This window comes from Agrilus planipennis, unplaced genomic scaffold (genome assembly GCF_000699045.2).
Source record: "Agrilus planipennis isolate EAB-ADULT unplaced genomic scaffold, Apla_2.0 scaffold133, whole genome shotgun sequence".
Taxonomy (NCBI): Eukaryota; Metazoa; Arthropoda; class Insecta; order Coleoptera; family Buprestidae; genus Agrilus; species Agrilus planipennis.
In genome coordinates this window covers 561,874-588,310 of record NW_020439039.1, presented here as the reverse complement: position 1 = coordinate 588,310, position 26,437 = coordinate 561,874, and the positions used below count along the sequence as shown (strand labels likewise).

General features: G+C 34.9%; 1 protein-coding gene across 3 annotated transcripts in view; it reads left to right on the top strand.

The window, feature by feature from the left end:
• The window catches only part of LOC108738820 (octopamine receptor Oamb), a 404,007-nt gene that overhangs the window by 96,305 nt on the left and 281,265 nt on the right, over positions 1-26,437 (top strand). For all 3 annotated transcript variants that reach the window (XR_001938040.1, XR_001938039.1, XM_018472408.1), the window contains exons 4-5: positions 14,119-14,355; positions 20,294-20,504. Coding sequence is in view for 1 of the 3 variants with exons in the window: in XM_018472408.1 (XP_018327910.1) it covers positions 14,119-14,355; positions 20,294-20,504 (448 nt within the window). In the remaining 2 variants the exon portion in view is untranslated. The remainder of the gene's footprint in view (positions 1-14,118; positions 14,356-20,293; positions 20,505-26,437) is intronic.

Here is a 26,437-nt window from a genome sequence, read left to right as displayed (position 1 = left end):
TTCGTGTAGTTTAAAAGGCACTGTTTTGTAACTATAATATCTGTATTTTTTAGTTAGTTTCTATTTTCCCCATTTTTTTGAGATGTCATTGTATAAATCAAAATAAAGTTGGGCACCAAAGATAATGCAATACCACCACTAACACCTACATTTCGCTTGTAATGCATTAGGCTTTCTCAGGGTAAACCTTTTTTACATATAGATAGAGACTCTTTGTCCTTCGTTTTATTTGATTGAGCAGATTGTCTATGCTATTTCTAGTTTACGTACCATAATATCTAGTTTATATTTGGCAAGAATTTTGATTTAAAATTCGCAATACCTTTTGAACGTTAAGCAGCTTAATTTATTCATAGAAGGCGATTTGATGTCTATTTCATTTTTGATTTTATTGACAGTTATCAATGCTATAAAATAGTGCAATTTTTCCGACTGTAGGCGACGTAAAAACGACATAAAAGTCAGGAATTACTGGAATCCCTTTTAGTCGAGGAATATAAAAGTTATATAGGTAACACTTGCGTCTTGTATTCTAAAATAAATAGGATAATGTAATTTAGCCCCTCGTCCTTGTGCAATTATTTATATCCGTTCTCTGAAATCTTATTTTATTCGCACAGGTTTCGTGACTAGCTTGTAACGAAGTTTTCTACCTGTACCAATGTTTTTTTTATCTTTTCCAATGTCCTAACGTAATCACTACATCTAAACTAACACACTGAAGATATCCACCTACACAGATTCAAAAGGCAAACTTGATTCAGGGTTATTTCTTCTTTTACTTCTTATCATCTAGTACACAAAAAAAATATGGAAAATGAACAAACTCCTACAACGTTCTGTAAGACTTCTTTGTTCTTTGTCTAAAAGAGAACTGAATACCTGACGACGTCTGTTAAGAATTTTTGCGATATACCTTCTTGTCAATGTAATCTTATTCTGTCATTTTCTGTTATGAACTACAATAGGTCTCTCGCTTGAACGTAAACAGTACACTGAATAAAGTGATAACCGCCCGCTAAATTTTTTTTTACTTCACTTAGAAGTCTCTTAAAAATGTTACTTATTGTTCTCTTTGTTTTACTGTAAAAAACATTTTTGGGTTGTGTTTGTACAAAAAAGAGCTAATCGTACAAATACAATCTGATTTTTTTTAAAAGGCTTGATTTCGTCAATTCTTTCAAATTAAAAGCTGATAGCACCGTAACCTTTGTCTATTCTGATTTCTCAAAAGCAAAAATGTACTGCATTAATTAAAGCACTTTTTTTATTATCTATTGTTAATCCCTCTTAAAAATCTAAAAGTTACAAATTTTAACTTGAGTTGATTTCCTCAACATATGGTAATTGCTGGTGTTAGCGAATACAAAGGCTTGTACTGATTTTCAGAAGTTTTTCATTAAATTAATCTTATTTTCTGGTAACTTTAAATTTCAGTATTAACAAACTAACTTCAAAAGGACAAACATCGAGAACAAAGTTGCGAAGGACTTCCAATTAAGCAAAAATTTAGCGTAGGAAGTATTTGTTTTTGTAGAAATTGTTTTTTAGAAAATGAATGTTATAAATGAATTGACTCTCTAAATAAAATTTGCAATAAATCCTTCATCGAAATCAGTTATTTGTAGGCATTTCATTTTATTGAAATATTCTAAATTCTATGTTACTGGAAGACTGGAAAGATCTTCAAGTTAATAAAGCAGTGGAGTAGCGTGAATTTCTGCCACCCGGGGCCGTCTAAATTTGATGCTCTTTCCTATTTTCGCAATTATGTATGACCTTTTATTTAAATCAGTGGGGATTGCAGTGAAAAGGTGTAGGTAAATTATATTTTTAATTTAATCATTCAGGAGATATGTACTGTTTATAATAATGTCACTTATTTAAACTCCTTCTCCACACTACTATTACTTTTATTTAACAATTTACTTTCTAAATAACACTTCTGTTATTAATTAGTTAATAATCAACACTATAAAAACACTTATCACTTCTTCACTTCTAACAAGATTCAAAAAAATTAGTTCTCACTATTAATTCATTCATCTAAGTGCAAAAGATTTCAATCACAGACGCATCATGTTCCATAAAAAATAAAGGTAATAAAGTGTCTATTTAAGAAATAATTAGATAATTGTTAATGAAAATTTAAAAAATTCCGAATAACTTGCAAATGGTGGACAAATACATATATGTAGTTTATATTTTGATTTTAATTTTTCTAAGGCGACTTTTATCTGTATGTGTATATTACACAACTGAACTAATTAGTAACAGAACTAAGGACCAATATCTCCACACTAAATATTATTTTCTTGTTAAGGTACCTTTCCATACCAATGAGAATCAACAAAATGCAATACAGTAAAAGTTCCTTATTCACGGTTTCCTTATTCGCGTTTTTATTATTCGCGGATGCAATCGGTAAACAGAAAAGGATTCGGTGTCATTTATTATGGGAATTGACCGCAATAGACCGCTCGTGCCTAGTGTGAATTTTTCCGAAAACATGGATTTCTATTCTAAACATTTTGATGTAACACTGCGAGATAAATATGTGATTTTTTGTATACTAACAGATAAACGATATGGTCATTAAAAGCTTTTATAAGTGCTTAAAGTTGATGCTTCTTGTAGTACACGTACTTTCAATAGAAATAAAAAAATTTAAAAATGGCCCTCGACGGGCTTTAGACAAAAGCTTTATCTATCTTACTACAAAATTTTAAACCTCTATTCCAAACATTAAACTCATAATATCTATAACCGATAAGCATGTACGCGTGTACTACTGAATCCCCTTAATGTATCGACATCTTTTGAGTATGTACAGGTGGTACGTGCCGAGGCGACTTGCATAAAAGATGTAACCGAATACACTAATTCAAAATTCAAAACAAGAAAAAATCACTAAATTTTTTAAATCCTTGTCTAAAAGTGATAAATTAATTTTATTCTGATACATATTGGTTTTATTTTGGGACCTTAGAACGTATCAACTATAATTCCATACTGATTACCATTCCATATCGCGAATAAGAGCTTTTGCTGTATAAGAACATAGATCCATGGTATGACGGTATAACTATGAAACGGGCCGAAGGGTTGCAGTTTAGTAAGATTCCGACGAAACGTCTGGACCTAGAAATTCACATAGACCGCGGCCCTTAATCCCGAATCACAATTCTACCGAAGTTTGCTTCTTTAGGGGCTGAAGAAAACTATTCTAAAGAAGATAAAGTTTGTCACCGAAAAGTATTTCGGACATTTACTGTTGTAATTTGGAGGTAGGATTTGAACTATGTATTATTTATCTACAGTTCAGTACAGCCGAAGTTTCCAGTCTTCATAATTTGAATGAATGAGAAATCGATTTATTTAAGTTTTTTATTAGAATTTAAGGGAAAGCAAATTGAAGTTTTGGCGCTATAAACTCGTGAGCCACTTCTTCATGTTGAAACTAATCTAGGGAAAACTCACTAAGGCGCATAAAAACATAAGACAAAAAAAGGAAGATTAAGTACTCGAGCTACTATTCTGTAGCCTGGCTTATTAAAACATTGTCTAAATCTAAAGGAACAACAACCCCTGATACATTAAAACCCCCGTAACAAAAGACGCTTGTTATAGGCATGTATGCCTCCATACACACACGTTATGGTCTCGGTTCAATACCTTTAATCGCACTGCATGTACTTATGTCTAAGTGTATAGGGGATATATACACATAGTCATACATATACATAAGCACTTGGTACAGCAGCAAAAGCGATATTCGTAGTACCTATCGTCATCGTGTGGTAGGAACCCTCTCGAAAAGAAAATCCCCACAATTCATATGTACAGTTCTGACAGTACGACATGGCAGCGTTTACCTGGAAGTGCGTTACTAATACTCTGTTATACCTAACGGTTGCTACTAGACCTTCTACTGGTTGTTCCTTAACTTTAACTCGAATTTCTTAATTTATCTATCTCTNATTTAAATAATGTTTTATATAACTTTCTCAATATTTTTATGTATTTTTCATTAGTTTTACCTTTGAATATTGTTTAAGAATGACTATATAAATATTTTTATGCCTAGAAATGTATAAAAATTGGCATATTTATTAACTTTGAACCCCTATAACCTTTTATGTGGGTGAGACCGCCACAAACTTTTTATGGTACAGTGGTGGGGGAGACCTCTTCTTTTGATCCCCCCATCATCTAGACCTTTACCAAACATAAGTAAGGGCGAAAAACATGATAGATACTAAATTATCATCATCATCATCATCATCATAATAAGATCGTCAGTCCTAAGACTGGTTGGACCCGCATCTCTACTTTTTCCCATCCTGAGCTAATCTTCGTATTTCCCCAAAACTAGAACAACCCACATTTTTAACTATTTGCAAACACTAACCTAATCTAGGTCAACTTCTATTCCTGTTTCTGCCTCTAATATGTCTCTGACTAGACCTTCATGCCTGAGAAGGTGTCCTACCAACCTATCTCGCATATTTCTTATTGACTTTTATAGGGTCTTCTAAGCTCCTAATCCTCCTATTTATAACCTTTCTATCCACGCTATTCTCAACATTCGCCTGTAACACCACATTTCAACCACTTCTAATCTTTTCTTTTTTCTTTTCGCCGAGCCCACCGTCCATGTTTCGCACCCGTACAGCGCCGCTGTCCAAACATACACCGTTACCAATCTTAAATTAACCGTTCTCGAGCATGAAGTGACTTCTGTTTATTGAAGGTGATTCGACCCAGCGCTGTCCTCTGATTTATATCCCTACTACTCCTTCCGTCCTGACTTACCCGACTTCGTAGATACCTAAAATCAGCCAATTCATCTAATTTTTCGTCTCCTCTCTTTATATTCGCTATTTCCCTTTGCTAGATGTTTGAAATATAAATGTAGATTTAAGAGCCTATTAGTTTTGAATATTAAGTTATAAAAAGTATCTTAGTTTAACAAATATGTGAGTTAATCTTGATGATTCTACATTCGTATCATATGTTGCTCAACTACGTACACCGTTCTTTTAAAGCATATCAGTGACTGAGCCGGTTCCGACATACAAAATAAGAAACAAGAAGAACATTAGTGATATTGTAGTCGAGATCTTTACATTAACATTTACAAAATTAGCTTAACTCTGTCAAAACGTATACAAAGTAGCTACTTGATGAAATTATAAAACTTGCTATTTAATTTAAGCAAATTGGGGGGAAACAAGAAGCGCTCAAAGTTGTTTGTTTAAAGGCCAATGTAGAATAATCGCATTTGCAACCTCTGCAATTCGGAACTATTTATTACCTCATACACGTGCAACCGTACGTATTCGGAATATTTATATCATCGTCGCGAATTGCCTTGGAATTTAGTAATGATTTCTGTACATAATACGTGCTTTGGATTAACATACTGATTTGTGTAGTACTTGTTAGACAATCATTGACATTTTAATTGGAATCGCGGGAAGAATGTACCTAATTTAGATACAATGTGGAAACGAATGTTGATGTTTCATAAAACATTCGTTTATTATTTAGTTTGTACTAATGAAAAATCCCCAATGGTGCATATGTAACGATAAAATAAAGCAGTCGTTTACTTTATTAGGTATACAAGCTTAAATCCGCTGTTTGTTTTTTAAGAAAAACACCTTTTTTTTATAAAAAGCAAAATTAAATTTATTCAAAATACTGTCCAGTGTTTTCGATACAATTCTTCCATCTTTCGGGTAATTTGTGGATTCCACGCCAATTTCGGACGTCGTCGTATGAATCGAAGTGCTGCTCAGCGAGCGAGTGGCCTATCGAGGCATACAAATGATACTCGGAAGGGGCCAGGTTTGCCGAATAAGCGGGGTGGGGTAGCACCCCCCAGTTAAGCGTCTTTAAATAGTTTTGGACTTTTTTTGACGTGTGGGACGGAGCATTGTCATGGAGGAAAATCAGCTTTTCATGTCTTTGGTCATATTCGGGCCTTTTTTCACGCAGAGCACGGTGCAATTTGATCAGTTGTTGGTGGTAACGGTGGGCATCGACAGTTTCACCACGTTTCAACAGGTCTTAGTGGATAGTACCCCGCTGATCCCACCAAACGCACAGCATCGTCTTCCGTCCGACGCGAATTAATCTTGGGAATGATGTTGTTGGTTGGCCGGGATCAACCCACGACTTTCTTCGTTTAGGTTTCTCAAAATATATCCACTTTTCATCGCCAGTCACAATCCGATGCAAAAACATCTTTCTTTTGTGTCTGGCAAGTAAGATTTCGCATGTGTTTTGGCGTCGCTCCATCTGCCTATCGTTCAATTCATGGAGTACCCATTTTCCGATCTTTTGAACCTTACTCATAGCATGTAGACGCATGGAAATGGCTTGTTGAGAAATACCTAATTGCTCGGCAACCATTTTCTGCGATTGGGTATCGTCCTCGTCAAAAAGAGTCTTCAATTCGTGGTCCTCAAATTTCCTGGGCCGATTTTCACGCTCCTTGTCGCTCAAATCGAAATTGCCATTTTTGAGTTGACGAAACCAATCTCGGCACGTTGTTTCCGATAAAGCATTGTCACCGTATACCTCCACAAGCATTCGATGCGATTCAGCGGCTGATTTCTTCAAATTGAAGTAGAAAAGTAAGCTTCCCGCAAATCCTTTTTTTCTGGCACAAAACTAGACATGATTACTGAAGAGAAAAAGTATGTTTTTGTATGAAACTGATGATGATGTGAACTGATTATTGTTGACAGATGTCGTACTCATAAAAAAACAATATGACGTGTAGATATCAGCTTGATATGCTCACTGACGCCATATATGAGCAAACAGCGGATTTCAGCTTGTACACCTGGTATATAGTGGGCGTGAATTTATTACAGTACCAATCGGTAATTGCGATCTGTGGTGGAACTTTGGTTAGGTAAGAGATTAAAGCAAGCAGAACTTTAACGACAGTTTCCTTTACTAAACAACATTCTAGGCAAATTATTAAAAATTGAACAGTTGCTTTACAGATATTTTTTAATGATGGTAAGGTTTTCGATTTCTTTTCAAGTAACCCACGCAATTTAGACCAAGAGCTGACAAGAATATTGACGTTTCCTCGCAATCTTTCTGGCTACTGAAACTTTAGAATTCACAGCACGGCCGATGAAATATAAGTTAGGTACCTTAGGCACAATTGTAATAACTCTTCCACAAACTGTCTGGAAGTTTCACACGAAGGTAGAAGTTAGCACTTTGAACTCCGCAAACCTCCCTGACAAATACTATACCTACTGAGAATGTTATTTATACCTACATATATGTACATAAAACGCATTTAACTGTTGAGGCACCTCGGATCTAGTATTTTGTTGATACCGAGTATTATAAATTACGTATATTTAATACAGCATTTTTTTTTTATTTTCAAGTAGTGCTATTGCAACATCATCGTAATTATTAGGAATTTTTAATTACAGTTTAGAAATACAGATTGGTTTGTTAGCAAATGGAGTTAGTAGTTTTGTTGTAATGAATATAACTTCGAAACATAATCAGAAAGTGGAAAGCAGGAAAAATTGATTATTTTTGCAATGAATTTGTAGTCTTTTTGTCAACTCGCCCAATTTTCATTATATATGCCTCTCACCTAATTGTATGTACGTATCTATTTTTCGGTTTTACTTCTTTTGTATTCTTTATGCATGTCTTTATAATCTCTATCTTCAATTTTTGGTATTCATGTACATCAGTTTGCACTTTTCTGTCTTCTACATATTTACAACAGCGTTCTTTTCTGGATTTTACCGATTTTTATGCCTATATTTACGATCACTGTCGCTGGTATTCCTTGCTCTCAACAACATCAATATAAATCCCCATAATCGGTTATCCTGATACTTTTCACAGTTATTATATAAAAACCATATAACCTGAAATTTCGAATCAATTACTTACTCTAAATTTAAGCAGGGATCCCATTTTTATTAATAAACACAATCCTTTTTAATGTGTCGAACCCAATCTAAACATCCAAAAATTCTAGAGTACAGAAGCGCGCAAGTTCAGTTATTGATAAAACCGTTATTATTTTCATGTTTTCCAAACAATTAGCACCAATTTTACGAAATAAATATCAATTTAATGCAATTAATCTCAAACAGATCACATATATGCATACGCGTATAAATTTACATTTAACCTATGGTAGTAGAATTAGAACGCTGTCACTGGACTATCATGTTTATAATACAATACTTAAGAGTAAACTAAGGATATTTCACAAAAAAAAAACAAATTACTTAATTTTTAAATTTACTACAACTAGGGTAATTTGATTCTTTGTGAATAAATTACAGCAATCACGTTGTGTTTACCTGTTAACTTTATTTTAGCTGCATATTTATGTAGTTTACAAATTTTAAAATTACGTAATTTGGTTCTTTGTGAAACTTTCCTAACTTACTCCAGACTTTCTGCTCCTGACGAAACCATAAAAACATGCGAAAATTTGAGAATTGAAAATAAATGAGTAGGTATTATAAAACAAACCGAATATTTTCTTCTATATACCTATATTTATTTATGTGCACTACCCATGTAAGAACTGTCAGAGTTGACGATCGGGTGAACTTTGAACCAACATTGGGTTGCCCAACTTTGGCTGAACGGAGTTCATCCAAGGTTGTATCAAGTTAGGCATACAATATTTGCACATTCATGCATAACACAAAACAGCAATTTACATTTAAAGTACCTACCTATATCACTTTTATTACATTAGATTTTCATCATTACTAATTCATTTTTTATTTGCGTTTATGATTATTGGTGACGAGTATTTTTTTAATGGCGTTTTCCATTTTTTCTTAATGGAAAATTGAAATTTGAACAGCTTCATCGGCAATAATACCACTCCATTCCCAGGATGATGATTAGTCAGCAGAAAACGAAATTTTCACGCGTTCGCAGATAATTTTGTCACTACATTAAACTCGCTTGGAGATGGATGAGTTACAGTCATTATCTCTGTGACAAAGCAAACAAAAGTGAATCGCAGAATAAAGACGGAATGAATCGCTAATGGCATTCCAATCGATTAAGGCTTATAAGAGTCAGGACGTTCTTTTGCCTAAAGTGGCTGGCTAGCTAGCTCGCTTTCGAGCTACATACAAAGCTGCCTCAATCGCCGTTCGTGATCATCCCACTAAATAGATTATCAGCGTTGCCGTGCAAAAACAGGAAATTGGAAAGTTTAGTTTTTTACCAATTACACCGAAAATCTCGAAAGAAGAGAACAATGTTAAGTTCAAAAAGTCTACTTGGTTAATCTAGGAGTGTACTTTTTATCTTGTAATAAAAAGTTAACTGTAACAGCTGTAAATTGCTTTTCACGTTTGTTGAAGTACCCACGAACTTCTTGACGAAGTTTTGGTATAGTTTTAATTAGAAGATGCATACCTGCTTTTTGGATACTAGATTACAAATATGTCACACTCCAACTCTAAAAATCGTTCCTAAAAGCGTCCGTGTAGAAGACGGGCTTAATATTCACCTAACGATACCATGTGAGCAGTTTCGCTAATTATAAACGTAATATACTTTACGATGGATGCGATAGCCTATAGTAATTAATTGACTCATCAACATAAGGTCGTCAGTCCTAAGACTGGTTGGACACGTATCTCCACTCATTCCTATCCTGACCTAATCTTTGTATTTCCTTAAAACTAGAACAACCCACATCCTTAACTATTTGCTAACAGTAATCTAATCTAGGTCTACCTCTACTCCTCCTAACTCCCACTTCTGCCTCCAATATGTCTCTGGCTAGATCGTCATGCCTGAGAAGGTGTTCTACAAATCTATCTTCCTATTTCTTATTGACTTGCATAGAGTCCTCTGTTCTCCTATTCTTTCTAGTACCTCTCCATTTCTAACCTTCTCGATCCACGGTATCCTCATCATTCGCCTGTAACACCACATTTCGAACACTTCTAACCTTTTCTTTTCCGCCGCGCCCACTGTCCATGTTTCGCATCCATACCGCGCCGCTCTCCAAACATACATCTTTAACAATACTTTTATATCCCTACTACTCCTTCCGTCCTGACTTATCGAACTTCCTAGATATCAAAAATGAGCCACTCCTTAAAATTTTTCGCTCTTTCCCTACTTTTTATTATAATTGACTAACGGACCTGTTAACAAAGTATTCTATTTTTGGCTCTTAGGTGAGAATAACTATAGGGACTTCATTTTTTTGATTGTCGCCATTCAAAATAATAATTATTTGAAATACCGAGAATGTTTGTAAAAATTTACTTGAATGTTTGTGGAATCATTACTACAAAAGCAACAGAAACTATACACAAACTACAATAGTGACTAGTTATACTTCATTTTTTGATTAACTTTTTACATCTGAATAACTATACGTATAGTGGTACGTAATTGCTCATAGGGATTGGTTTTCTGTCCTAGAATACTCGGTTTTTGTGAGATATTAAAACGGGAATGAAATCAAAACGTGGTTATTAATCCCATCTCAAAGTTTAATTGAACTATAAGTAGAGAGAGCAGATAGCGCATTAACGTTAAAGTGGATGCTCCATGCACTTTGCTTAGTTTGTCGTATTAGAAATGCACATTAGCAGAACCGCCAGACAGACCGCTTCCTCAATTATATTTAATAACCTGTTATACGAAGCCTGCGATGTGGTGACATCTGGTTTTCACAACGGGACATACGTACATATTACTAAAGGATTCATCGTGCTCCTAGCCAGATATAAATACAATGCGTTCAATTGTCCCTTCCCTCAATTGAATTTTCATTTTGTCTAATTTCAAATCGTCATGAGCGCGCAACTGAGCACTAAATAAGACTTTTAAACTTCAAAATGTTCCATTCAGTCGCGTGGACAACATTCTTAGGACCACTTCTTCCTGGGATGGTAGACCGAAATCTTATCATCATCATAAGGTCGTCAGTTCTAAGACTGGTTGGACACGCACCTCTACTTTTTCTTATCCTGAGCTAAACTTCGCATTTCCGTAAAACTAAACCAACTCACATCCTTAACTATTTGCGAACAGTAATCTAACCTAGGTCTATCTCTACCCCTCCTAACTCCTGTTTCTGCCTCTAATATGTCTCTGACTAGACCTTCATGATATCCATTATGTGTGCTTTAATAAATAAGAGTTACCCATGTGTCTACTAAGAAAGTGATAGATAGTAACCAGTATCTACGTCAGTGATGTTCGCAACAATCTAGACGACTTTTATCATCGAATGCATCAGCTCTTTCATAACATTCGTCTATTTCTTCCGCATTTTGGCGTCCAATGGAGCAATAAAAGATAATTTTTCCGGTGCGTTGGTGGTTATATTTACACACTTAGATATAATACATAATTTTATTGTTTGTCGTATCGAAAAAAATCCAAAGCAGCTTTTTCCGTGAGGTACATCGTGACTCTAAAACGTCGAGTTGATTTCTTCTCCATTTATATGAACGATCACCAAAAAAGCTTGAATTTGCTTGTGAGATAACTACCCGTTTACAATAATCCTTAAAGCCATGTAGATCATGTAAAGATCGAATATTCATTGGGTTTATAGTTATTTAGGATACTGAATTCCAATAATAATACCTACGGCGTCTTTCATTTATCGATCACGATTGTAAATATTTCAAATTAAATTGGATATATGTTATACCTACTCCTATATGGTCAGTTGGTATACCAAAGAATTCTCTGCTATTACGCTACCGACTATATTTATTTTCTCTCCCCTGGAAGACACCGTGTCCATAATATTAGTAATTTTTTTTAATAACTATAACTTAATTCTGCTTAAAAACTTAAACCTGTGACGTAAAATTCATCATACGAAATACCTACATTATAGGGTGCTTAAAAATCAGCATTTAGAAATAAATATTTCATCTGGAATAATAATAAATACTAATTTTGATACTTTTTAAAATTTTTATATCCCCAAAGGTTAAAGCGGACTCGGAGATTCCAAGAATTTTTATATCTATAGAATAGCCTTTGTGTATAGACTGTGCAGCTTTATTAGTCTACATAATTTTCCACGATTTCTTTTTAGTCTTTTTAATATACGACTTCCTTTTTGCAACGTCGGGTATTCACCTTGTTTAAAGGAATTCTTTATTTATTCTAAAACAAAAGTTCTTTCTGAGAAAAAATCCTATCCAGAAAGAAGACAAATCTCCACCATCTCCATGTGAATAGCCGATAGAAAATACGATGTAGTTATATTCCTACATTTTACAAAATATATCGTAGCAAATATGCTGTTGACATTATACAACCATTCGAGGAAACTGTCACATTTATACCAAATTCAAATATTTTTCGTCTACATACGAGGTCTGTTCAAAAAGTATCGCGAATTTTGAAATTTCGCGGATATATACCGACAAGTTCGGCCATGTTAAATCTTCAGTTAATTTTTAACAGCTGCTTTGCTTGCCCGTAGTTTGGCTCGTCTTCGATTTTTGTCTATTCCAAAAAATGGATCAAAGAATCTGTATCAAATTTTGTGTGAAAAACGAAATTAAGTGCGCGGACGCATTCCGAATATTGACTGTGGCATATGGTGAAGCTACCTTGCACCGAAGCAACGTTTATCGGTGGTACAAAATGTTCTCAGAGGGCCGAGAAGATGTGAACGATGAAGAGCGTGGCGGACGCCCGAGCACGTCAACAACAGATGAAAACATTGATGAAATGAAAAAAATAGTATTGGCCCATCGTGGAATCACCGTTGGAGCAATCTACCAAAAACGCCCGGATTTGTGGAAGAACAAAAATTGGCTTTTGCAGAATGATAACGCTCCTACTCACATCGTTGCTTGTGTGCTAATTTTTGAACAAAACAACACACTAATAACGCCGCAGCCTCTGTACTTCCTAGATCTGCCCCCTGTGACTTTGTCTTGTTCTTGAAACTAAAGAGACCCATGAAAGGACGACACTACGCTACTATTGAGGAGATAAAGACGGCATCGAAGGAGGAACAGAACAAGATCACAGAAAAAGGATTTTTTTTGAAGTGCTTCGAGGATTGGAAAAAACGTTGGCACAAGTGTACTTATAATGTCTGGTTGGGATTACTTTGAATAGGATAAAATAGATATGCATGAATAAATACATAATTTTTGAAAACAGAAATCGATAATGGATTTATGAAAGAATTTTAAACATTGTCAATTAAAGTTATACTTATGTACTTACATATAAAAAGTATTTCATAACCTGGAAATACGTTACATGTAGGTTTACCTGTAAAGCAAACCAAAGGATCCGTATGGAATTTGTTCGCGTTGTGCATTATTCTATAGTCCAAATTCACTTTCATAAAACATTGTAACTACCTAAAATCGAAAATAGAAATTAATCTGATTAAACCCTTTATTAGTTTTTTATTTTAAAAACGCATTCAGATATCTCGTGAAATATAACTTATTAATTGAAATCACACCGAGGAAACCACTTTTCATTTCATAATGCTTTGCTGTTAATGGTTATATTCATTTTAATGAAAAGTGATTTGGGAGATATCAATCAAAACCGTAAAATTAGGTGTTCATTATATCAATCAATTCCTGACTACCCTTTTAGCACCATGTGAGTGAAATTTGGCGAATCATTAAAATGCTTATTTGGTTATCTGTTTGGTATGTTATTTATAGTGTTACGATTCAGCTAAATACAGGCAGTTTATATAGTGCCTTCCGTAGAAACTTCGATATCTCATTTAGGGACAGAACTTCGGAAAGCTTCCGAGTGGAATTCTACTCTATTAGGGCAATTAATAAGATGGATATGTGTTTAGTTATTTATGATCTAACGCACTTATTTTTGTCATGTTAAAGGAGATATTTTCCATACAAATTTTGAATCTTCTTTACCGCTTCTTGTAGGCTAACGTGAAAAATAAAAAGACGATAACAATACGTATTTCATCACTTATATTACACCAATTTTAAGTCAATAGAATCGCTAATTACTTCATATAGTGATAAATCAGTCAATGAGGAAGAAGCCAGTCTTCATTTGCTTTAAATTTGACTTCGATCTTTTCAGATATGGATATTCGGAGATACATGGTGCAGCATGTGGTTGGCATTGGATGTATGGATGTGCACCGCTTCTATATTAAACCTTTGTGCTATTTCTTTGGATCGGTACGTGGCTGTGACACGACCGATTACCTATCCGAACATCATGTCTACGTCCAGAGCCAAACTGTTGATCGCAGGACTTTGGATACTCAGCTTTGTCATTTGTTTTCCTCCACTGGTTGGATGGAAAGATAAAAAGGTAAATATTAAAGCTATCGCATTTAAGTGAAATTACAGATAATCTCGATTTATATCAAGATATTTTAACTATATTGGGGTGTTATGTATATGTCTTTTATTTTTAAAACCATCGCCCGCATGCTAATATGTTAGCTCCTTGTGCTATATTCGCTAAGCTTCCCAGTTTCTGTAAATTGTTTTAATAAGTAATCTAAAGCAACAACAGTGGCAGTTAGAGAGCTGACGCGCAAAAAAAATCATGTCGTCTCAACCTTATGCCGTCTGGTACAGCTTTTTATCATATCATTTAGAGCTTTTTTTTAATATGATACATAGGCGGAATCTGGGCAAATTTCGGAAAAATCGAAAAATATATAGGTCTTACTACTTGGTTTTGACAATACAATTTACTTAAAATACTTCACATTCCGATAAAAATAGTGGCAGAAAAAATGCATTTATAAACAAAACACAAGAAAGTAAACTCTATCAGGAACTAACGATCTAATATGGTCTGACCAACATTTTTGTCACTATTGTTTCTGGAATATGGTGTATTTTAAATAAGTTATATCATAAGTTTATCGGAACTTAACAAAATCATTTCTCATCTTTTTGAAAATTAACATATCGGAATAATAAAACAAGTCATAAAAATTTATTATTTTTATATGCTGGCTGAACTTAGCCGTTTTTAAAACACAATTTAAACGTACATACTTGTTGCAAAGCTGTTTGTTGTGCAGGTACCTGCTCCGGTTTTCAACAATCCCTAACATTTTGAATCCATAACATTATGAACGTATTGTTATCAACCGTTTATGTTTATGAAGTATTAGCGATAGTGCAGCATTATAACCGGCAAAATTTAGTTAATAATAATATTGTCCCTATGCAAATAACTTTATTATAGTTTAGGGCTTAAATCTATTTCTAGTTTTTCATGTGTTGATATATCCAAATTTTTGTCTCTTAGTAGTTTCCTATTTTACTCTAAAGACGTCCAGGACTTTCAGCTCCCACTTAGCCAGTTCTAATAATTTCATTTCGAAAATACTAATACAGTTATAGTTTTATTTATTTTGTATAGCGTTTGCTCAGTGGTGTAAATTTTAAATTAAAAGTGCAATTTTTATTCGTTTGGGATTATTTTGTTGATATTAACAATGCAAGTGCTAAACGCAAAACTTGTAACAAAATATTAGCGAAAGGGGCGCACGATCACTTCATTAAAGAATCACCTAAAATTATTACACTTCCTCTTCCTCAACAGGATTAACAGGATTATAGCGAACCAAATAGCAGAACATACTACGTATATGATATTTGCTTACTTCAGCAAAGCATAATAAATTGTTTTCAAGCCGTTTTGTTTTTAGGGTGAAGGCTGAATTTCTGTTTTAAAATTTCTATACCTTACTGGGAAGAATGATTAGAAAAGACGGTCGGAAATATATATATATATACTAAAGCTTGTTTTGTTTTTCGCAGTAGACTCAGCTTTTTTGATACAGTAGAGGCGAAACGTAGGGATTTTCTATCAGATACACTGAAAAATACGAGATGGTATAAGAAATTCGTACAAATACCTTGAACCATCTAATAATAAAGCAAGGCCAATAAATACAACTTAAAGCCTTTGAGGAATGTTATGCTTTGTTCAAAGGATTTTAAGAGTTCGGTTAGCTTAGGACAGTTTTTAAAGATAGACATGATTGAAAAGGTAAATTTCACACGTTCAGCTCGTACTATATGAAATCAAAAAAATCTGGAAAAGAAATGGGTAATTTTTGTATTGGGTAAATGTTTTGCTTTGTCTGTACACCTACATTAGATGTCTCAATAAAATAAAGACGCACAGACGAGCAGCAAAAATATATTTTCATGCAGGGTTTTTTTATTTTATTTTCCTGCCTTTTTGGCCTCATTCGCCGGGATGTTTATATATTATCTGTGTCAAGTGAAAACTATTTTTAAAAGAAGCGAAATTTTGTTTTTGCTTTTGTTTGACATAGAAAAATGAGGTAAACTTTTTTACGATAAACTCTACCAAAAATATCTGTTGAACTTGAATTGAAATTTTCTTAGTGCAATCTGTGAAGTGATCGAAGATTTTTCTGGGACGGATAAATGGAGAATCATTATTGTATTGAAGATGTAATCGTTAACTTATTCATGAGAACTTGTTGTAAATTTTCAAAGAGTATTAGTCTTTATTCTTTCGGGAATATGAAATTGTCTCTTCCTCGTTTCAACACATAAAAATCATAATTCCACAAGGGTTAAGAGGTCGTGTACGAGCCGATTGAATCTTCCTAGTACAATTTTTCCTGAAATTCTCTGGATTTTACAGCTTGTTAAGAGATATTCAGTTTTCAAATGTTCGGAAAATAACTTTACCGGAATAAAAGAAAACTGGGGAAAGAAGTCACGCCATCCTACGCCACGCCGCCTACGTTCAGTTTACATTACCTATTCTTTTTTCTTCCGTGCATAAATGCGAAACAAACTTCGGATATTTTTAGCCGAAAACATAACCGATTTTCAAGAGGGCTTTAATTTTGCACTTTCTTTTGGTTTTGTTATCGAATTTAAGACGTAGATATGCTATTTTATATCCTGGGGAACATTAATTGTATTTAATGTACGTACCTCCAAACCTTAGTCTAGTTCAGTGGTTCCCAACCGATTTTGGACCATGCCCACCTAGGCATTTCTAAAATCTTGATGCTTCCCTCGTAATATTTAAATTTTGTCACTTCTATGCTCGCGAACGGTTAATTTAGAAATTCGAAAAAGGTTGTCAAAGGTGTATGTTTGGAGCACGGCGTTGTACGGGTGCAAAACTTGGACAGTGGGAGCGGCGGAAAAGAAAAGGTTACAAGCGTTCGAAATGTGGTGTTATAGGCGTATGATGAGGATATCGTGGGTAGAAAAGGTTAGAAATGAAGAGGTATTGGAAAGAATAGGAGAACAGAGGACTCTATGGAAGTCAATAAAAAATAGGCGAGATAGGTTGGTAGGACACCTTCTCAGGCATGAAGGTCTAGTCAGAGACATATTAGAGGCAGAAACAGGAGTTAGGAGGGGTAGAGGTAGACCCAGATTAGATTACTGTTCGCAAATAGTTAAGGATGTGGGCTGTTCTAGTTTTAGGTAAATGCGAATTTTAGCTCAGGATAGGAAAGAGTGGAGGTACGTGTCCAACCAGTCTTAGGACTGATGATCTTATGATGATGATGATTCAAAATTTTAGGATTATTCACCTAAAGGAAGCTTAAAAGGGCATTAGCTGGGGAAACCGGAAATATCTTGTGTACCAATTACACAAGTACATACAAATACATTTATGTATACTTTAACACAAACGTCTACATCAATAGACTCACTAGAAAACAATTCACTGTTAATTACCCCATAGTCTTTGGTATAGTCAGCCGAAGGGTGCACGTCCTGCCCATGACCCACCAAAATATTGCCATGCCCCACCGGTGAGGCCTGCGCCCCACGTTGGGAACGACGGGTCTAGATGAAAACATTATTTCAAAATTGTTTTAAGAAGAATAAACTTCTTAGTTCTTTACATAATTCTGTGAGCATAATGCTGAAATAATCATAATCAGTGTTTCTAAAATATGAAATTGCGTATACATCTGACCACGAACTTATTCTGGGCAAGGCAAGACGAGGTAACGCGCGGCGGTAACCAATTACGCCCTACTTTTTATTGCATTTCATATTTATTTAACAAAAAAATCGGTTGTCTGTAAAGTCGGTTTATTGACGATAATTGAACGTGACAACGTCATAAGAAAATACTGATGGAATGGTTTCATTTTTCAAAAGAAAATTTTAATTTTATTTGTTTGATAGATATTTTGTATGGATATAGAGAAGGAGGTAAATGGAAATGTATTATTGTATAGCAGCTGTCCACGCGGACGCATCGCTCACTCAAGCAGGAGAGAGACAGATGTCGAACGCTGCCGAACGCGGAGGCCGATTGTGCCTCTTTGTCGCTCGTTACGCGCTCTAGCTTGCACTTCAAGCCTTAAATGGAACGCCTCAGAGCGAGGTAACGCCGCATGAGTCATGTTTTTTCGTGCGTGCTCCATCGAATTATTAAACGTTGTCACGTCAATAATGGCTGGTGATGATGATTATTATTAAAACCGTATTAGTACGTAAACAAAACAAGTATGCACACAAATGCCTTCCACATCAAATCAAATTCTCTTTGAAGTACCGACTATTAAAGTTTAGTTCGTCTTAGTTGCCCATCCATATCTTGCTTCGAATATGTTCGTGTCGTCTTTACCCACCTTAAGACTGGACGCGCATTGTAAGAATATTTCTGTTAGAAAATTTCTGATGCTCGCCGAAAGGCACTCCACGCTTACATTTTGTTGTGGACACGTTATTAGAATTCTGACTTGTATATCGACTGGACGTCAGAAATTTATGTGATCAGAACGCGTTCTCTATACATTTTATACTAGATCCCGCGAGATGCATCATGTGTTTATAGTAAACAGTGAGAAAAAATGACGGAAATTGACAGAAACATTTCATTATAGACGTTAAAAGGCACCCTGACTTATAGAATCTATGTGACAAAAACTATCACAATAAAATACATCGAGGTCTGGCCTGAAGCATTCAATCGAAATTGAAGCATTTATCAGGATAGTGTCTCAATCTCGCGTGTTTCATGGAAAAAATGGTTGTTTTGCAATCTTCTGAGGATGAGCCTACTATTGACGTTTTATTTTTCTTTTTCTCATTGAATAGAACAGTAACGCTAATAAAAGCAACTCATCGTCATCCATTGTTTTCGACTCTAGTGTATCAACTATGCTTAGTGTAACCAAATTACAGTTTTGTGTTGAAAAATTCGGACGAGATTTGATTTTTGTATGTAAATTGCTAGTTAAAGTAGCTTTTTCGATGTTTTTTTCGTTTTTCTTCTATAACTTTTTTTCCAATGATTTAATCGAAAAAGTTAAATAGGAGCGTTGTTTAGCATCACTTTTTCGATAAGGCTAAGGGAGTTCGACTTTTCTAAGTAATAATGTTTCTTCAATAAATGAAGAGTTTTCGAGAAAAAGTATTTTCCAAAAAACGCTGATATTTCAGCTAATTCGCCTGGACTAATTAGCAGCAAATCATAAATAGAACTTAAACCTAACCAAGTATCGCGAAAGATTTTTCTAGTGATTTTCTTTCTCTTAGAAGTAGCTACCTACGAATGAACATTACGAAAATGTCATCGTCACATTCGGTGTATTTACTTATTGTCATTCACACAAATAACATTTTAGAATGAATAGTGCATGTGCAAGACACATATCCGTATGTAACAGTTATGATGTTGCATACGTGTGATGCACGATAGCATCCAATCGGATGTCAAGACTGTTTTAATTTATCATGCATTTTTATTATGTTAAGGTTGGATTAGATAAGGGTACTTAGAAGTAGATTTAGGCTTTCACGGCTTTTGTCTGAAGAAATTGGATTTCCGGATTCTAACCGCATCTTAAAGTTCCTAAAGATGTCCCTTGTAATAGGGAACGAAACGTTGAATACTTATGACGCCACCATGATCTGACATGGGAATTTTATCAAGAAGACATGGTTAGAATCCGGAAATCCAGTTTCTTTAGATTAGTTTACGTTAGTATCTTCTTCAATATTTCGATTAGTAACAATTTTCCGATTGAATAAAATCAATCAATCACAAAGTAATTTGTATTTCTGGATATTTTTAGAAACATATGGTGGTTTTTATACGATTAATTTATAATAATTTAATCAACAATCTCATTTTAATGAACAGGCTAATTTTGCAACGTGCAACGCCCAGTCTAATCATTGCTTAAACTTGAAGAATGCACTTTTTAAGTGAATGTTGTACAGAATTTTTTTATTTATGTTGTCTTATTTTTTGTTTGAAGGCTGAGAACGCTAGCAACGTGACGGAATTGGAAAAGGACACTCCGTGCCCATGGAAGTGTGAACTGACTAATGAAGCTGGATACGTTGTTTACTCTGCTTTAGGATCCTTCTACATTCCCATGTTCGTGATGTTGTTTTTCTACTGGCGTATTTATAGGGCTGCGGTGAGAACCACACGTGCCATCAATCAAGGATTCAGGACTACCAAAGGTATGTTGATCTCAATTCACGTGCTGTTAATATTAAAACAATAAGGGAGAGTTTTTTCTTTTATTTCGTAATTGAAATCCGCCGTTACCTATATTTTTGTTTTCCTATATTTAGAATATTTTTTCGGAAATTTGTTACTTACAAAATCAATCTTGCCAGTTTATCTGGCTGGCTGACGTAAATAAAGAAACTAGGGATCTAGTCAAAATGAATAGATACGTCAACAATCAACCTATATTTAGGGGTATAAGTATTTAACAAAGAAAGTAAAGACAAAGAAAAATTTTTCGAGGACTGTGTATTGGACAAAAAATGAAAACTGATAAAAACCAGTCAAATACGATTTGGGATGCTTTGAGGGTGAAAACGTCTATCTATAGGTATTAGTTATAAATGAACATGAGCGTTGAAGAGAGATAAAATCGTAATTCTTTTACCGCTCTTTTGTCCATGACGAGTTATTTTCAATCATTTTATCGTTGTTTCAGAATATTTGAAAGGTAACATCTGAAGCACTGTAAAGTGTATCCCGTGATAGCGTCGCAAGCAAGGGAGTTACATATTTGACAAACTTATTAGACGATAATAAATAATCTGCATCCTTTCAGATATGACATATTGTTTGTGTATTCTTGATATCGATTCTATTAGCCTATTATGTTTATTCTTAATAATGATTAAATTAAGACATCCATATTGTTAAGATAGTCTCTATTTAGAAATAGATAAATTCAAAATATAAAATATCAAAAATTTAGAAAGTAAGTTAGTCTAGTAACAGATTTATGTCGGTCCTAATGCTAAAATAAATTTTTAAAAAGAAAATATTCTTTTCGAATTACTTAAGTAGGGGGCGTAAAAACTATGTACAAAAATTACCCCAGTTATATGAACCAACAATGATTGAGAACACTCGTCAGGTTGGCTGCCGGGTTATCTTATCGCCTTCCGTTATCGCCAGCGTCAATTGACGATACAGGCGTACCTACTCATGACTTTCAGAACAGCCTGGTATGCAAACAGGCCAATTGCACGTAATAACTAGCAGTCGTCTTCACTCCGTAGTTATCGTTCGATTGGCAAAGTTACTGCTATTATCTATCACAAAATACAAAAATAACTTTATTTTGAAAATATGCGGACATAACGACTACAGTGAGAATTGCACTCGTCACATAGGAAGTGTGATACCGCACCAGGGGGATAAGGACCAGCAAAGACGACAGATACTGACAAAATTGTTGTGCGATTAATTGAAGTCAACCCCGGCTTGAGAATGCAAGTCATTGTACGACAAACAGCCATTCCGCATGATATAGTGTGGAAGATTCTAAGGAAGTGTTTTTGCTTTTTTTTGCTTTTGCGAATTGTACCATTACCCTCTCCGTATGTAGTAAGCGGCAGTGCATTCCTTCCTTGTCGGTGTACGCGTACGGAAATCTACCACCGCTTGTAGCCACGCCGCGTTACACAATTATTACGCTAAGTAATCCTGGTCGTCATTGCCGGAGCAATTGGGGCTTTCGGCAAGATCATTACCCTTATGTTTATATATTTCACTGGGTGGTGCGAGATAGCTCATTTTATTTCTTTTTGTTGTATCTTCTTCCCCTTTAACTTTTACGGAATACTTATCAGACAAGATGTATAAACTGCGATAGAATTCTAAACGCTCAATTTTATGCTCGGAGTAATCTCGCTATAAGACACAGTTCATACGATGCGTTAGGCACATGCGGCTAGAACTTGAGCGGTATATGGGTCAGCACGCCTTTAAAAGTAGATAAGACGCAACCACAACAAGCAAATTGCATAGACTACTCAGGGTGCATAATATTTTTTTTCTTTACTATCAAAGCATTAGTGGCTGATTTTCGAAAACACAGAAACAAATATGACCGCATAATAAAATGGTATTGCAGAGTGACGTGATGCAGTGCAGTAAGCTGCACCGCGAGAAAATCTACGTCACATCACTATGCTGCAACTCATTTTACACCAAGTCTTAGACCTTAGGGACGTTCTGTAGGGTAACGGCGAGAATTTGTAAACCACAGAAATAATTGTGGTTTCGTTAGATGGCATCGCAGTGTAAAGAGACGCAGGTCATGCTCACCGTGACCTGCGTATCGTAGTTTTCATGCTACAGGTTTTTAAAAAATTGCGGCGTCTCTTTATATATAGTCTAGTGTCTAGTTCAAATTGGGGTTTATTATTGTAGTATCGGGAATGCGTGCTTTTTAGTTTATGGTAGGCTTAAAGTAATTTAGGAATAGTTTGTAATTTTAAGGGATTAAGTAATTGTTATCCGTATGTTTAGAATAAGAAGCAAAATATTTTTAAGCAATAAACTTTAAGAAAACTACTGCGTCCTCTCNGATTACTGTTCGCAAATAGTTAAGGATGTGGGTTGTTCTAGTTTTAGGGAAATGCGAAGATTAGCTCAGGATAAGAAAGAGTGGAGGTGCGTGTCCAACCAGTCTTAGGACTGACGACCTTATGTAATATGTAAAGCAGTTTAAGGGATTATTAGCACGTTATTATATGATTATCGTTCCTAGATTAAACATACGATTAGATTGGTAAAGGCTTTCGAGACCAATAGGTGAACTAATACTGTTCTGATTCTGGTCTAAAGGTTTTCATGTAACTTGCTTCCTAACGTTGGTTAGGATTTAGTCTCAGTTGAAGAAATTCGCCACTCGTGCTTTAAACTCGAATTAGAACTGCACCAGTTATACAATTCGATGTGTGATAAACTTTTTTTTGTTTTTGATAAACAATAGTATATTTTATGTAGGCATATTTTCGTCAAATCTGATAAGCAGTTAAAAATAGCATTTTCCCAGTTTTGTGAGGATGACCTTTTAAATTACTCAAAAATCAAAGAGATCGAGAATCGTGATTTGACAGTGTTAATTTTGACATAGACGAATCAATTGCGATACTTGATAAATAATGCATACGGGTTAATTGCTTTCGAAAAGAAACTGAATAGTTATTGAATTTGATGAATTTCCTTCCACGTTCAATCTCTTCATGCGTACGGAAGGAAGATAAAACCAGAACGGCGCATAATATGTAGGTAAGTAAACAAACAATATTGACATTTCGAAACCTAAGCTGTCATTGCCGAAGTTCCAATTTGTTGGTTCTGATTTGATTGTGGGTAACATTACGAGAAGAAAATATGTCACGAATATAAAAGAAAGAAGGGCATTATCTAATGAAAGCAGCTAAAATGAAAAACTCCAGGGCAACTATAACCTTATTTGGTAGATTTTGTAAGTTTATTTAGGTCACCTTGCTTATAGAAGGTTTTGAGGAGGACTTAGAAAACGAATAATTAAAACTAGATAACAACAACATATATTTACAACTTAACAACAACTGGCGTAGCGAANCAACGTTGGGGTAAAGAGAGACAGAGAGGGTATACTTGACCGAGGGTCTCAAAAACATTACGGTCAGTCTTGCGGGGGAGAGTTGAATCAGTTCTCGAAGACAGCGGTTGTAGAGGATCGAATTTGTACGAACTTATGATATGTTCATTTTGTATTTCATTTTATTTAATAAACACTTTTAATTCTTTCGAATTCTAAGCTAACATCACTATTATTAGTCCCATATTATATTAGAAGAAAAAGATTAAGTACATAGTTCAGAAAATTTGGAAATAGCCTCTTATTATTACTTATTTAGAATAGAATACATGACTTAAAAAATTCCCATACTTATAGTGGATGGAAAATCCCTTGTAATATGAAAATCCATGTTTCTCATTTACAACTCAAACTCGATGTCGGAATTCGTTTCTGTACTAAAATCGATCTAAACAGTCGTGCCTTGCATCTATCCGGCTAGATCGCCGGGCAGTGGACCACAGTGTCAAATGGAAGCTTGTAAACAACGCCGTTCTGGCTAAAACGTCGTATGAAGAATTCGCCGGAAAGACACAACCATTTTTATTAGGGTTAAACAGCGCATATTTTTCTTAACCAAAACAGAAAAGTTCAAAGCCGTCGAACCATAAGATAGGAGAGTCGGTTTTAAATAGGAAATGAAAAAAAAATCCATCTGATATTTAATATTTAACGTCTAATCAGATGGTTTATGTCACAAACGGTGAGTTTTAAAATATGCACATGTATGTATCAGTAAAATGACGGAACATAACCTAACGTAGCCAACGTCATCCATGACGAGATACACATTTATTTAACATTGTTTTCTTTTACTCATGTCTATTTTAATACAAAACATTAAGTAAATAAATTTGATAAAGCTGGAGTCTATAAGCCGGAGTGTTCGGAATGTGATTCCTTTTATTTAGGACAAAGGGGAGTATATTTTATTAAAGGGGGTAGTTTTTATTATTTAATCACAAAAGGAACTTAAATTTCGCAAATAATTCTTTTAGAATTTACACGGTACTAAAGTGAATACTAACACTCCAACTACATTTGATAACTATGACTCTCCAATCGACGTTTTTGCCTCAGGCGTACTCCGAGATTTCGTATCGTGTACAAGGGTCCAACGTCCATCCGGTTAAGTCGTCGAATAGTCGCAGGGCGAAAATTCGTATCGTGTACAAAGGCGCCTAAACTTGTTACATTACCTATGTATACAAATACGCTTGGACCGGGAAATAAAATCGGCCCCGAGGCATTCCATTTTGAAGTGGTCAGCCTTTACAATTTTTGTAAAGTACTGGAGCTCAAAGAATCAAAATACTTTTCGCTTGCTAGCGTCCTGACCCAACAGTCAGCCAGCCAATCTTGACAAAGATAAAACCTGATTTAGAGGTCTGCTTGTAAACAAAACAAGACGAGACTAAAATCAAAGTAAATCGAGTCTACGTAACTATGCGCTTACAAACAGTTCCATTTCCGTTGAACTTTGCTAAGTTAAAATAACATTGCATTCGATCGGTTTACTATGATTTTTATCGTAAATCTCCATTTCTAGCTGCTAATTTTACTAAAAGTTCCTTAAACATTGGATGCTTAAAAAAAAATTTTTATGTTATCAAATTTTGTAAGTTCCTAACTTTTCCATAAAGACTACTATTCCGTCAAACCAATATTTAAAGGAAACAATACATATTTTTTTCTGTTTGCTATTTTGTTCTATAAAAGAGAATGAGTGTTCTTAGAGAAATAAAATTTTTTTTGCTGTCAAATAGGTGGTTTTAAACTTGATATTTAGCATGCAGATGATATAGTTGTATTAGCATCTACGATAGCAATGAGGAGTTAGAGGTAGCGTTAAATAAAATGGAAGAGGTATTGTCAAAACAGTACTGTATGTACTGTATGACAGTACTGTAAAACAAAAATATTGGTATGCAACGGAAGAAAAAGTAGGGAAAGAAATAATATAAATGTAGGAGACGAAAAATTACAAGTGGCTGATTTTAGGTATCTAGGAAGTCAGACAAGTCAGGACGGAAGGTGTAGTAGGGATATAAAGCAGAAGATGCGCAATGTCGAGTCACCTTCAATAAAAAGAAGTCACTTCTATGTTCGCGAACGGTTAATTCAGAAATTCGAAAAAGGTTGTTAAAGGTGTATGTTTGGAATGCGACGCTCACGGGTGCGAAACATGGACAGTGCGCGCTGCGAAAAAGAAAAGGTTAGAAGCGTTTGATGTGGTGTTACAGGCGAATGATACCGTGGATAAAGAAGGTTAGAAATGAAGAGATATTAGAAACAACAGCAGAACAGAGGATTCTATGGAAGTCAATAAGAAATAGGCGAGATAGATTGGTAGGACACCTTCTCAGGCATGAAGGTCTAGTCAGAGACATATTAGAGGCAGAAACGGGAGTTAGGAGGGGTAGAGGTAGACCTAGATTAGATTACTGTTCGCAAATAGTTAAGGATGTGGGTTGTTCTAGTTTTAGGGAAATGCGAAGTTTAGCTCAGGAT